At 37.0% G+C, this 14,621-nt stretch overlaps 2 protein-coding genes across 3 annotated transcripts in view; both read left to right on the forward strand.

Annotated features, from left to right (window-relative positions):
- The first annotated feature begins 2,374 nt into the window (after positions 1–2,374).
- LOC134654081 (basic juvenile hormone-suppressible protein 2-like) lies at positions 2,375–5,108 on the forward strand. Its single transcript, XM_063509497.1, has 4 exons — positions 2,375–2,526; positions 2,685–3,518; positions 3,645–3,829; positions 4,027–5,108. Exons 1-4 carry the CDS (start codon positions 2,461–2,463, stop codon positions 5,060–5,062), a joined length of 2,121 nt encoding a protein of 706 aa, XP_063365567.1. The 5' UTR covers positions 2,375–2,460; the 3' UTR covers positions 5,063–5,108.
- Positions 5,109–12,099: 6,991 nt separating this feature from the next.
- The window catches only part of LOC134654123 (synaptotagmin-15-like), a 78,509-nt gene continuing 75,987 nt past the window's right edge, over positions 12,100–14,621 (forward strand). The window contains exon 1 of one of the 2 annotated variants that reach the window (XM_063509565.1): positions 12,100–12,493. The gene's annotated coding sequence lies outside the window, so the exon portion shown is untranslated. Of the gene's footprint in view, positions 12,600–14,621 lie in introns of both variants that reach the window. The other variant, XM_063509564.1, reaches the window with a different exon arrangement.

Below are 14,621 nucleotides of genomic sequence, written 5' to 3' on the forward strand. Positions count from 1 at the left end.
CGTTATAATTTAGATTTCAACTAGTTCTCTTTTGCAGCGCAATTCGGGCAACCAATGTCACTCTTACGCACGGATTTAGAGTTAATAAACTGGATCGAGTACATTGACCAAAAAGTGTGTCCACATGAGAAGTCAAACTAGAGCCCTGCATCTCGTTCTAATTAGGGTGACCATAAGACATCTGTATGTGGGATATTAGGATAACATAACATGGAATATATCAGTAGGGTGTGTCATTTTCTAAATAAAGTGAAATTTTAAGTAGTCAGGTTTTTTTTTTCATTTGTAGTCGGCCTCTTTCGCACTCACTCATGGTATGTTCATAAAGGTAGGCTTCCCTTTTGTCCACTTCAGCTTTTTGAAGTGAAAATTTCTTTAGCGGCACTGGGCACTTTTTGAAGTGAGGAAAAAATGATAAACTCGAGACAGCGTAAGGCGATCACGTGACCGTAAGCCCCGTAAGGTGGCCACTCATAATTTAAATGGCATTTAAATCAATAAAGAAAAACTCAATGTTATTTGACATTTGTGTTGCGGACTCCTTTTCAAGACTCTTTACCTATGTTTAAATAATTTGACGTTGTCATGGCAGTATGTAAATAAACATGTCAATGATAAAGTGTGATCTTATTTGAGAATGATAATAATATATAATAAATAAATAGAATATACCTCCGCTAAACGTATGTATCGTGTTACCGGGCGTCGGTAACATAGTGAGGTGAGAGTCTGTAATGTTTAAGGAGTTAAGCACTTTGGTTTTAAATTTTGGCAATTTATTTTATAACAAATCTTAAATTAAACATGCCGAAATAAAGACATAATACCTATTAAGTTAAACTTACTTTTACATTACCTACGTTAATAATAAGAATTCTGTGAGACCGATTCACAACGTGCCGACATCATAGTCACCCTAATGAGTTTGACAATGTTGTCTTGTATTTTTATAGTAAAGTGTAATAATTGTGGCTTTCTTGTGAAACAATATTCCACAATTAGCAATTATTTCACTCCAACAACCTTTAACACAACATTTCTTCACAATTTTTAAGAAATTTCGCATTCACGTGTTTTGAAGAAATGTCATCAAGTTGGGGATACCAATTAATATTTAAAGTTACTACAAATTCTACCATACTAAAATTTAGGTTTTTTTTGCTGAGTATGCGCTTGGTTTAATCAGTTAATAATATTGGCATCATAATTATTTACAAATTACTTAAAAGATATCAGAACTCTAATCTGAATAAAGCACTAAAATTGTATAAGAAGGTAATTAAATTCAGTAGTTTATTGATATAATTTCTACCACAATGGTATCTTTTTAACATTGGCAACATGTGCGAGTGAGACACAGGGCTCTGGTTTTTCTATCTCAAGTGGACCGTTTTCTCTAGTCTGGTACGAACAACTTTCTGTCTCGGTGATAAGGTCCAAATTAGTATGGCAAAAAAAGTGACAACTCGCTCCAGTTTAAAAAATATAACTTCATGCTCTTACGATAGATCGTGTTAGATATCTATTAGATGTGAATTAGATCTCTAAGTAATATCTTGTGGAAATCGTTCAAAAGTATCTCCAGAATCGCGAAAATGTCTAATTTGACAGGTTAGATCTTAAACATACCGTTATCGTATCTTGGCGATGTCTAAAAGATATCTAATAGATGTCTATTACAAAATCCGAATCGGGCTCCAAGTGTTTTGAAACGATTGGTTTGTGAATAAATTAGGAATTTCAATACATAAACTTTGTAATTAATGTCATGTGACAACCACTGGTTATGATAATATTTTTTTTACATTTTAGCAATTTATTAACTCAATATTATAGAACAGTCAGCTGCAGAGAGAACCTGCAAACAGCTGACTGTACATTGGTATTTATTTAGTCTAAGTCTTCTAGAAATCTATTTTCGCTCTTCTCATTTCGGATATAGGTATGTTTGGTATCAGTGCATTCAGTATGATGACCTGACCCAAATATATGAGATGCCAAGAGCAAAAACGGTTGGGGTGGTTATTGTGATGTCATAAAATCGGCAGGACCTACAAAGTTCTTTTTATTTTTCTTTTGTATACTATATGGGGTACCAAATGAAAGGGCTTTGTGAGTAGATCACAAATATATAACATACCATAACATTTATACCAAATGACTGAGGATATCCCTTGTAGGGGTAATGTTTAAAAATAATGTACCAGATAAATCAATATGAAATATTGCAAAACACGTTTATCTAGTGTCAACTTGATATCTACCAGTGGGTTTCGATTGTCACCCAATGAAGTTGTAAATAGTTTTTCATATAATATATAACTAATAACTTATACCTAGACCTAATTATTCGAACGTACGTGACGTTTTACGTGATTGCATTTACTTACAGTCAAAAATGACGTCAAAGAGAAGCAGACGTTTATTCTCAAACTGCTGAACCACGTCACGGAACCCTGCATGTACAAGGAAATCTGGGATATCGCCAAAACTTTCAACATTGAGCAAGGTGTTGATTTATACACCGTAAGTAAAACATTTCCACAAATACTGATATCAAGCATTCATTACAGTCCTTCATATTACTTATATCATCATCCTGCTAGGCCTTGTTCCCATTTACTTGGGGTCGGCCTTCCCTGTTCTTTTCCTTCCTTCATATTACTTACTTACTTTATTTCCAGAAAACCGATGTTCACAAAAGTTTTGTAAAAATGCTCAAGTATGGCGTGCTCCCTCGAGGCGAAGTTTTCACGCTCCACATCGACCGTCAGCTTGACGAAGTGGTAACCATGTTCCACATGCTTTACTACGCCAAGGACTTTGAGACCTTCATCAAGACCGCCTGTTGGATGCGTTGTTACATGAACGAGGGCATGTTTGTCTACGCTCTTACTGTTGCTTGCAGACATCGTGTAGACTGCAAGGGAATCATTCTACCTCCTCCCTACGAAATCTATCCCTACTACTTTGTGCGCGCAGATGTTATCCAGAAGGCGTACATGCTGAAAATGAAGAAAGGACTCATTGACCACAAGCTTTGTGACTTCTATGGCATCAAGAAGACTGACAAAGACGTTTACATAATCGATGAGAACGTCTTCGACAAACGTGTGTATCTTAATGACGATGACAAACTGAGATACTTTACTGAAGACATTGACCTAAACACCTACTACTACTACTTCCACGTCGACCATCCATTCTGGATGAAGGATACTATTTTTGACAAATATAAGACTAGGCGTTGCGAGCTAACTCTGTATATTTACCAGCAAATTTTGGCTAGGTACTATCTTGAGAGATTATCCAATGGATTGGGAGAAATTAAAACTCTGTCTTGGCACAAACCCATCAGGAAGGGATACTGGCCTTGGCTGAAATTGCACAACGGTGTGTTCCTTTCAAATAGAATGAACAACTACGTCATTGTTCGCGACGATAATGTCGATATTGTAACTCTAGCTCAGACCTACGAGAGGATCATCAGAGAGGCTGTTGTTAAAGGATATATCGAAGTAAGTTTTAAAATTATGTTTTATAGAATGGAGTAATTGTCAAAAGTGATCATTAAATTAGTCTTTATTGTTGCCTTGGTTTTGTCAGTTGGTACACATTACTTAATAATTTTATTCTGTTATCAGATCAACGGCAAGAGGTTTGAACTGACGAAAACTGAGGATATTGAAACTCTGGGAAAACTTATCTACGGAAAAGTCGACAAGGACCTAACCACTAACCTAATCGATAAGGACCGCGTTGAAGCTTACCGTTACCTGCTCATCGTTATGAAGGCCTGCCTTGGACTTAACGTTTTCAAATCAGACAAGTTAGTATAGACACTCAATATATTTTTAACATTCAAAGGCACTTGTATTTTTAACCACCAGTAGGGCAGTTTGCAGCTACTATCAGTGTGTATATAACATAAATAATATGTTTTTTTTAAATAAGTTTTGTCAGAACATTCTTGACATTTTTATTTTACGTTACGTGGGTTCTATATAGCTGTTTTCTCTATTATAGGTACTTTGTCGTGCCCTCAATTTTGGACCAATACCAGACGGCTTTGCGTGATCCGGTCTTCTACAAGCTGCAAAAGCGCCTAGTGAACATCATGATTTTGTTCAAAAATCGGCTGCCTTGTTACACCAAAGAGCACCTCCTGTTCCCCGGTGTTAAAATCGACAACATCGTAGTTGACAAGCTTGTTACCTATTTCGACGACTACCTTATGGATATGACCAACGCCGTTACTTTGACTGACGAAGAAATGAAGAAAACTAAATCCGACATGATCTTCATGGTACGCAAATACCGCCTGAACCATCAACCCTTCAAAGTGACCATCGATGTCTTGTCTGACAAAACTGTCGACTGTGTTGTAAGAATCTTCTTGGGGCCGAAGGAAGACCACTTATACCGACTGATTGACATCAACAAGAACCGTCTCAACATGGTCGAGCTTGACTCTTTCTTGTACAAACTGACTACTGGTAAAAACACCATTGTCAGGGATTCTAAAGAGATGCACAACCTGGTGCGCGATCGTATTATGACCCGTGACTTATGGAAGAAGATCGATGGTATTACTGATATGCGTGATTTGTTAGTGAAGGACATGAGGAATTACATGACTGGATTCCCGACTAGGCTGTTATTGCCCAAGGGTCATGTTGGAGGCATGAAGATGATGCTGTATTGCATTGTCACTCCGTTGAGACTGGTCGACAATATGGACCTGACACTCTTGGACACTAACCGCAAAGACCTCGTTATGGACTTTCGATCAACAGTCCTTCTCGACAAAATGCCGCTTGGTTTCCCCTTCGATCGTCATATTGATGTAACTAAGTTCTTTACGCCCAACATGAAGTTTGTGGATGTCAAGATTTTCCACAAAAAAATAGAATGTGACATGAAGACTCGCTGGAACAGATGGGTTCTGAAGCACTATGACATGGTACACATGACCTCCATCGACGAGGACAAGGTGTTCGTGGATGCCGACCTCAACACTCACATCGACCATGATATGCACCTAGTTGACGTCGATTTTTGAATAAATTGTTAGCCTAGCCCTTGTACAAAATGTATGTTGAATGTAATGACGTATTTGTTTTGTGAATGTAATAGTATAGCAATTGTAAAAATGCAATTTAAAAAGAAAATAAATTACTTTATACATTTTTATATCTATATATCGTTCTCCTCAATATTACTCCACAATGTATGATGTAGGCTATCAAAAATTTTGATCTGCCAGAAAAATAGTGTTCTGCAACCAATGTAAATGCTCTAAACGTGAGAAATCATTCTAATCCCATTATGAAAACCCCAAGAGCAATCGGTTGATAGAAATACTTACCTCATAGTTACACATTTCTGGATGAATTTTACCACCGGTAGGACACCCCATGCTCGCCATAGTAGTAGAGGATCCGAAGTAAGGTCAATCTTCACTGATCTGCTTACAGGATGAAAATTATATTTGATCAAATCAAATGTGTTCTCGGTTGCTGTGAAAAATGTTCATTGTTATTTTCAATCAAAATGAAAATTTATTATTTTTATATCATTTTCGCCAAGATGTAAAAATAAATAAATAAGCAGAAAACACACAAACAATTTTTTTTGACGAATTTCATTAAAAGGCTTAAATACATTTATTTTTTGCTCCGTATGACCTCAGGAATGCGTGTTTTGATTTGTCGGGTTACTCGAGCCAAGGTGTATATTTACAACTTTTTCAGCTTTTCAATGAAATAAGTAAATATGATACCTAGTTTTATTTATGAAGCCAAAAAATATTTCTCTTCTGCCTCATCAGTCAGTCTGTCTCGGTCATTAAAGTACATCATGTAGGTATGTATACTTTTATGAGTAGAACCGAAGGTTCTCTAAGCACGAGGGTAATAGTCGTATATCAGGAGGCAATGATTCATGCGTGTGCTGCCCACTCTATGCTGTTATTTACCTTCATTGCTCCATTTCCTTTATTTTCTTTGTTTTTATCTCCCACCGTTTTAGGACGCTAATTTATTCTGACATAGTGATTAGTGATTATAAGATAAGAGTAAAAATAGGGAGTTTGTGTTATTATGCCGTCAAATAAATAATTAAAACTAACAGAAATAGCACAACAACGGGGGCTGGGGAGATCAAGGGGAGAGGACTTATACTTGACCGACAAGTTGTTTAAAGTTTTAGCGCCCGATCATAATTTTAAACTCTATTTAAAATTGACAACGTTGCCGTTGTAAGTAATATAAAGCTCGACATATATATCTCTGTAGATGGTAAAGTGCTTAGTGTGTTAAGTCGGGATTCCACCAGTGTGCGGCACTGTGCGGTACAAGCATTTTGTACAGAATATGTTTGTGACGCACGGTGTGTTGTCCCATACACTGGTGGAATCCCGTCTTTATGTCACCTACTACGCTCGTGTAGTAAGTAGCTGTGGCATGTACTGTATGTGTACTGTTTGGATTTTCAATAAGGTTTAAGGAGTTTTTTGTGTTATTTATACCTTTTAATATCGCAACATCTTAACCAGCTTTTAGAAAAAAATCCTTCAAAGCTACCAGCAGTGCTAAAACCTAAGTAACAGGCAGCAAATGCATCTAAGGTACCTATATAGGTAAAACGCTAAGAAATATCGCTTCTTTACTTTCTAAAGCTCATATGTTTATGACTGTTTTATTGGAATAGTGACCTTTTAAATATATTGAATAAAGTCTACTATCATAACAACTCTTCAATGTTATATGAGTATTGGAAAGCCAGTGAGAGAATATGGGTAATGCGCTCTCGACAGCAAGGGACCCCCTTGGGTTCTCGATGAGATGGAAGGAATAAGTAAACTGTAGTGCTACCACTTTGCATATTGAACTTACTTTATTTTCAAGTGACACGGATAAGTATCATAATTTGAATTCAATATTGATGTTCAGACATAGGAATCCGTGGGGCAAATTTTCTTGACAGGTACGGACTTCCTATATCGATAAACTCAATTATCGATGCTCGTTCTATATACTAAGCGCGGCGTTCCCAAACAGTCGAACAGTCTTTGCCACTGCCTAGTCGATAAAAACTTATTAGCGTAGACTAAAACATTATAGACGGATTTATACAATATGAACAGGTAAATAAAGAAAAAAAAATTGTTGTCGATTTTTATTTTCGTTACATTTGGATAAAATTTAGTAAGATTAAAGAGCTCCTCATTCTAGGTAGAATAAATAGGAAATCTCAATGTGTCCTAAAAAATGTATGTAGTTTTCCCGCTTGGTTATAAAAATACCATCAGTTTTCGTAATTTATAGGAAGATTTTGTAGGACATACGATGAAATTGTGCTTATATTATACAGATTAGGGAACTTTTCCATCCACCAAATGTTATCAAAGTCTGACGATAGTAAAAAATATCAACAACAAAAAAAAAAACAGAGAGGTAGGGTACTGCGAAATGTCTTACCGGCCAGGCGGCCACAGTCATTACATGAATGTCATAATAACACTACCTACTGGATGTGTTAACTATGTAATAATTTAGTGTTGTTGTAATCCTTGATGACCTCATAAGGTTTACGGTTATGCAGCATTTTTTGTTAATCATTGCCACTGTCACAGTAAAATAAAATTGCCTAGTTTTAGAGCTTCTTTCGAATTTATGTTGTCCGTACAAATACGAACAAAACGATTTATTATTATTAACAGCTCTTAGGCTCCTAGATAGAATCCATTCGCTTTTATCTACTAATAGTTCAATTACAATAGGTTCAGAAACCCTTTGACTAGCGGTTTTGGTCCGGAGCAATATATCGAGCCATAGATATCCATTACAACATGAAACGTGAGGCTCTCACTTAATTACCGAGCGAGTACAGCCTTAATCTGGGTACGTTGCCGTGTCGATGGCTTTTCATGAGGTGACCTTAATTACATTAACTGGAAGGCATCAAATACATTCTTAAATTATTTAGGGTGTAATCGCATTTGGGGATGACCTTTTTATATGTAATTAAAACTCAAATATTGTTAGTTACATCGTTCGAGCCGAAATGAAATCGGTTATTCTCATCTGTTCCATTAACTCGTTACCTACTACACTGGTACCAGCGGGGCTTTTTAGGGTTCCGTACCCAAAGGGTAAAAACGGGACCCTGGCCTATTACTAAGACTCCGCTGTCCGTCCGTCCGTCCGTCCGTCTGTCCGTCCGTCTGTCACCAGGCTGTATCTCACGAACCGTGATAGCTAGACAGTTGAAATTTTCACAGATGATGTATTTCTGTTGCCGCTATAACAACAAATACTAAAAACAGAATAAAATAAAGATTTAAGTGGGGCTCCCATACAACAAACGTGATTTTTGACCGAAGTTAAGCAACGTCGGGCGGGGTCAGTACTTGGATGGGTGACCGTTTTTTGCTTGTTTTGCTCTATTTTTTGTTGATGGTGCGGAACCCTCCGTGCGCGAGTCCGACTCGCACTTGGCCGGTTTTTTCCTTATCTGTTACCACTGGGAATAAAAATACCTAGCAGTAACTGCCATGGTTTATTTTCCAGTAGTTACCATAACATCCTTTTTAACCCCTCATTTCCCACGATATGACGTCACCCAAAAGCGTTCTGACGCGAATTCGAGCCCTTGGGAGCTGACAGGTTAATGTTCAATACCAATACAAAGTAATATAAAAAGGTTACTAGTTAAGTATAAATACATACTCGTAAATCTATATCATTATATACCTAAGCCTACACACAAAAAAACCCTCGTTTCGATGGTCGAATATTCTCCAGAGGATAAAAACGCACAAAAAGGCTAACAAAAAGGTTAATTTGAAAGATTGATCACCGAATTTTAACCGTGATTGTGGTTGGTCAGTGCCTACAAGCTGGAAAACTGTTTTGGGTACTACGTAGGTGGACAGTGTGGACGATCCATTAGCGAGTGACGTAGTGAGTGTTGTGTGCAACCCATCGTTTGACAATAATGCCATAAATGAGGGTAGTTTCTCGCCTCCCCTGCCGCCACCGGAGCCTGCGCCGAGTCATCGGGCGCGGAGAGCTGCGGCCCGCAGTCTGCGCCGGTCCGTCACCGTAAACGCAAGCTCCTGATGACACTTCTCGGTACGAAGTGAAACATGTCGAGCGTTTTTCGACTTAAAATACGTGAGTGACCCGTTTTTAATATATTTACTATTGATCACCTGATTAATTAGAAGAGCGAAAATTTCTTAGGGCGTCATAAAGAAAGGTGTGGTTCGGTAAAAAAAAAAATAAGTACTTCATATCGGTGACTAATATTAAAACATTTATTGGTCTAAGTAGGTATAAGAACTTATAACGGCAAATTCATTGACGTCTACGAAAGGATCCAATAATAAAATAAGTTTTTGGCAAAAATTTCATTTTTGGTACAAGCTTTTATCGCTAACTGTACTTTTCTTACGACAGACAACTAATACTCATTAGACAATTCTAAAAACCCCTATAACACAATTAGGTGGCGTTGTTTCATCACAGAGTTCCTATGGCCACCTCCTGTCTCCATCATCAGATCAGCTCGATGGTACCATAATAATGCATTGTCACCCGACTTACATGTGTATGCAAAATTTCAGCTCAATCGGAAACCGGGAAGTGGATCAAATTTAACTTGCATGATTTGATTACAGACAGACAATGAAAGTAAATTAAAGCTTGTAAAATAGTCCTTCTCGCCGTCTCCCACGACGGCGACTCCTCCAACTGTTCTTAATCAGGAACATGGAATGCTCTAATATGACTTGCGAAGCCAAACTTGGTTTTGAAAATGCGATTACATTAGGTACCTACCACATATCACATCAATGAATTTCCAAGGGCCAAATGAACTAACTTAGCGAGAATGGGACGACCGCTTCTAGATACAAACGTAGTCTCCATTTTCCTCTCTAAATAGTATTAAGACTTGACATGTAAAAATATTTTTTATCAATAAATGATCGTATCGTATCGTATCGTATCGTATTGACATTTATGGAAAATATTTTAAGATTGGATGAATATTAATCAAAGATAAGCCTGTTCGTTTGAGTTTTTCGTTTTTTAGGGTACCGTAGCCAAATGGCAAAAAACGGAACCCTTATAGATTCGTCATGTCTGTCTGTCCGTCTGTCCGTCTGTCCGTCTGTCCGTCCGTATGTCACAGCCACTTTTTTCCGAAACTATAAGAACTATACTGTTGAAACTTGGTAAGTAGATGTATTCTGTGAACCGCATTAAGATTTTCACACAAAAATAGAAAAAAAAAATTTTTTTTGGGGGTTCCCCATATGTTAGAACTGAAACTCAAAAAAATTTTTTTCATCAAACCCATACGTGTGGGGTATCTATGGATAGGTCTTCAAAAATGATATTGAGGTTTCTAATATCATTTTTTTCTAAACTGAATAGTTTGCGCGAGAGACAATTCCAAAGTGGTAAAATGTGTGTGTCCCCCCCCGTAACTTCTAAAATAAGAGAATGATAAAACTAAAAAAATATATGATGTACATTACCATGCAAACTTCCACCAAAAATTGGTTTGAACAAGATCTACTAAGTTGTTTTTTTTAATACGTCATAAATCCCCTAAATACGGAACCCTTCATGGGCGAGTCCGACTCGCACTTGGCCGCTTTTTTTTATTATGATAAGAATTAGGAGCGTAGAACTATTTCCATACAAATTTATAAATGTTAAATACAAATTTATAATAATAAAACTACGAATGTCGGAATCCAATCATCCACTCCAATCATGTCAAAACACAAAGCATACCTATTCATCAAACAATCTTCCAAGATATTACTCCTTTTGTGAGTGCCTATTTTCCTTTCGCCCACATTCGGCAACATTTTCCACTTTTCCTAATAATACTCGTATACGAATCTTATATGCTTTCCTTTGGTGTAAAATATAAATGTTTCATCATTGGCGAAGACTAATACAGTGACGACACTTATACGAAATTTCTGTCGCCTCCGTCTAGGCCTGTAGAAAGGGAATGTTCAAGAGGTGCGTGCTGGACAATGCGAGCAATGATATGCGTGCAAAAATTTTCTTACATATCATGCTCCTCCTAGCGTTTGTCCCGTAGGTATAGTATGGTAACGGGGTCCGCTTCCCCGCTTTTCTCCTTCCACTACGCTCTATCTTGGACATCGTTTTCCGCTAGCCCACAGGCGTATACATTTTGGAGATGACATTGCGCCACGCACCGCTGCCTTGGTTTGCCCTCGTTTGGGTCTGGTAAGGCTTATGGCTCTGTTGGTAAATTTCTTAAATAAAATTGAGAAAATTGGATAGCGTATCATCGGCTTCGAAGCAGTAGCCGGATATGTAAGGCAAAGCAACCAGAGTTCCGCTCCATAAGTAAGTACAAACCAAATATGCGAGCCTTTTGTGCTGTGAGGTTCATTTCAAAGGCTAATTCGTTTGGAGGATGACACCCCTATTCCATGCTACTTAGTCTCTGCATCGCGCTATTTCATTGTCTTGGTCATTACAAGCTTTACTATGTGTATAATTTATTTTAAGGAAGAGTTTGTATTACTCACTTTTAATTTAACATTATGAAGCATGCGCTGTTGATATTCGGTTCTTTTTCTTGATAAATTATGATGTGTGTGTACCATTTTTAAAATATTTGTATAAAATTCCCAAAATATTAAACTCATACTAGAACAAATTAAATTATTTTCAGAAAATATTTTAATTTGTTATACCTTACTGTGCTACCTTAGAGGTGGCCAGGGGGCGCCATAAGCCTTCAGTATGAAGTGCATATACTTGGAAAAATTCGACCTATGCCGCTGTCCCCCGGTGGCCGAGAGGTAACAGGCACCTGCCGCGATAGCAGAGGACGCTGGTTCGATTCCAGCCTGGGGCACTAGAGGCTTGGGTCACTTTTTCTGAGTATATGACATTTATTTCAGTTTATAATATTAAACTCACCCACGGAGATAAGCCTGAAAATATTTAGATTTTGCATTTATACAATATCATCAAAAATACACCCTGTTACGTCATCGTCAACGATAAACGTAGTACTCCTATGTTGCATGTCCTAAATTGTATCCTACCAATAAAGGTCAACTGACGCAGGCTACACCCACGTAGAGGCAACTTAATAAATTCCGATCGTAAACGCATAATTTGGTTTACCGAAATCCTATTTCAAACCCTTAAACCAAAAAGGACGGTTTTTACCGATTCCGCTACCTAATTAGTAAATGTTTCGCATGCGATTTCTAAAAGGTTCGGTTTGTTTAGCATTTAAATATATGTACGTGCAACAACTTTTGGCGGTTGGAACATGCGCAGTAGGTCTCGTCAGCAAGTTTGGCCGTGCGTTTCATTTAGTTGCTTCGCGGTACCTAGAGGTGCCGTGCGCGGTCGCCTATTATAGGGAAAAGTCCGAGCGTCTTTTTTTTCCCAAGTAAACCCACCGAGTGCTATATGTAAGCATATATGGAAAAGTAGTAAAGCATGTATATGTGTGTTTAGAGAGCTGAAACTCTATTTTCCCTCAAAGCTAGGTGTGTGCCTGTGATTCTATTGCGCGAGGTAAGTTTCTGTCCTACCTGTAGATTCTTGTAACTGCTGCGTCTATTGTTGGAAGTTCCTTGCATGGAAAACTTCCGTTATGTATGTGTAATTTCCTGAAGCGTTCTCTTCAGTGGATAATGTGTCTATTTATGTAACCTTCAGTGTACTGGAAGATTTTGCTCGTAAATGTTATGCGTTTTCAGGAAGTAATATGTGATGGCAAACAAACTTGATGGCAGATAAACATCCCAGGAAAAATAGAATAAACGTTCACTGTAGCGTTACTTAATCTCACGACAGGTTTCTGCTTTTGTTCGATAAATCACGTATTTATCACTGGCGCTTCCATTATAAGAGACATTACGGGAGGTTGAGTTTGACCGGGAAGATTATAATTAATAGCCTATATTATTAAAGTAGGTAGCAATGTTATATTATAATTAAAATCCAAATTACTGAAAATTCGCGGAGAAGCTTTGTTTGGTCGGAACACTTTTTATTAAAAATTTTATAAAAGAAGATATACATATATGTAAGTACGTACAATTGCAGATGCGTAGAAGGTAACTCGCTGTCTAAATAGGAGCTAGATGAATTATTTTTGGCGACCTTTAACTACACAGAAATGGAACGTCTAGACGTGTAAAAATACCAACAATCCGCTTGTATATTCTCATATATTCTTAGACAAGGCAAACCAGGCTGACGAAGTCCCTCTAAATGTCAGTGTTATATTTGGATACTGGATTTTCATCACCTAAAACTATGAAATGGGAGTCAGACCGACGGGAGTGTTACTAAGTGAGCTGGTTTTTAAGATACATGGGAAAAGTACGAGTAAGTAACGTCTTATAATGCGGACGAAGTCGCGGCAGAGGCTAGGCCTATGTTAGAATAAATAGAAAATATTGAAAGAGAAGCACACAATATTGTTAGTCAAGCTTAGACTTTGAAATAGTGATTTTTAATTACCCGGTAGTTTATAACCAAGGGTCTCTATTGTTTCCCAAATAGTTTTAAGCCATAATGTATTGTTTGCCCGCATTTTCGTTAGTCATAACTCATTTGTTTCAGAAACGCGTCACTTTTCAGGATTGCCATAAAACAAACCTAACCTAACCTATCTATAGGATAACCTAACGAAAATCATGAAATGTAAACGGTTTCAGTTTTATGACTAATGATAATATGACAAACGATACATTATGAATTAAAACTTTATGGGAAGCAACGGGACCCCTTATAGCCAAATATCATTCAACTCATATATACCAGTTGCTTTTCAATAAAGTAAGAACAGTACTAAGAAATATAAAAGCGATTTCACGTTGAGGTATATAGCTAAAGAACTAGTACTTATAATGAAAGGAAAAACAAATTCTAATGAAGACTTTATTCTATAGAAATTCGAGATTCGAGGTCGCTGAAACTTAACTATAAAAAGACAATATTATTTCTCGGTCCGAAATATGAGTTCAGAGATTTTGTTTTAGTAGGATTGTATTTTTATTTAGTTCTTTGGCTTTTATTTATGTAGCAAAACAAAGACACCCCAAAAAGGCGGATTTTTTCTTTGATAAAATTAATTGAGATAATTATCTGAACAATAAAGCGTAATAAGAGTCTTTGGCACCATATCTGTACCTATTTCATTCACAGAACCGTTAATAAATTGCTATACAGTCGCAATGAATTCCAGCAGCTTGACGTCATTACTAACAATAATTAAGAAAATGAATTTAAATAAAAGCTTTCATGAATAAACTTGACATTGAATATTCACTTTGAATCTTAGAACGTTCATTCTTTGTAGGATTTCACATCTCAGAAAGAGAAAAGAAACCTATATGTATGACCGAATATTTAGTTTGCTTGTCTGGCTGTCTAAACCCTTTTCCTGGAGAACGCGTAGGTAAATTTAACTTTACAATGACTTATTAATATCAAAGTTTCTATAGTCCTTTGATTAAAAAAAAAACGAACTGTAATTTTTTTTCATTACACAGTAATTTTAATTGATTTGATAAGTAAAATTGTAAA

The sequence above is a fragment of the Cydia amplana genome, chromosome 14 (genome assembly GCF_948474715.1).
Source record: "Cydia amplana chromosome 14, ilCydAmpl1.1, whole genome shotgun sequence".
NCBI classification, from domain to species: domain Eukaryota; kingdom Metazoa; phylum Arthropoda; class Insecta; order Lepidoptera; family Tortricidae; genus Cydia; species Cydia amplana.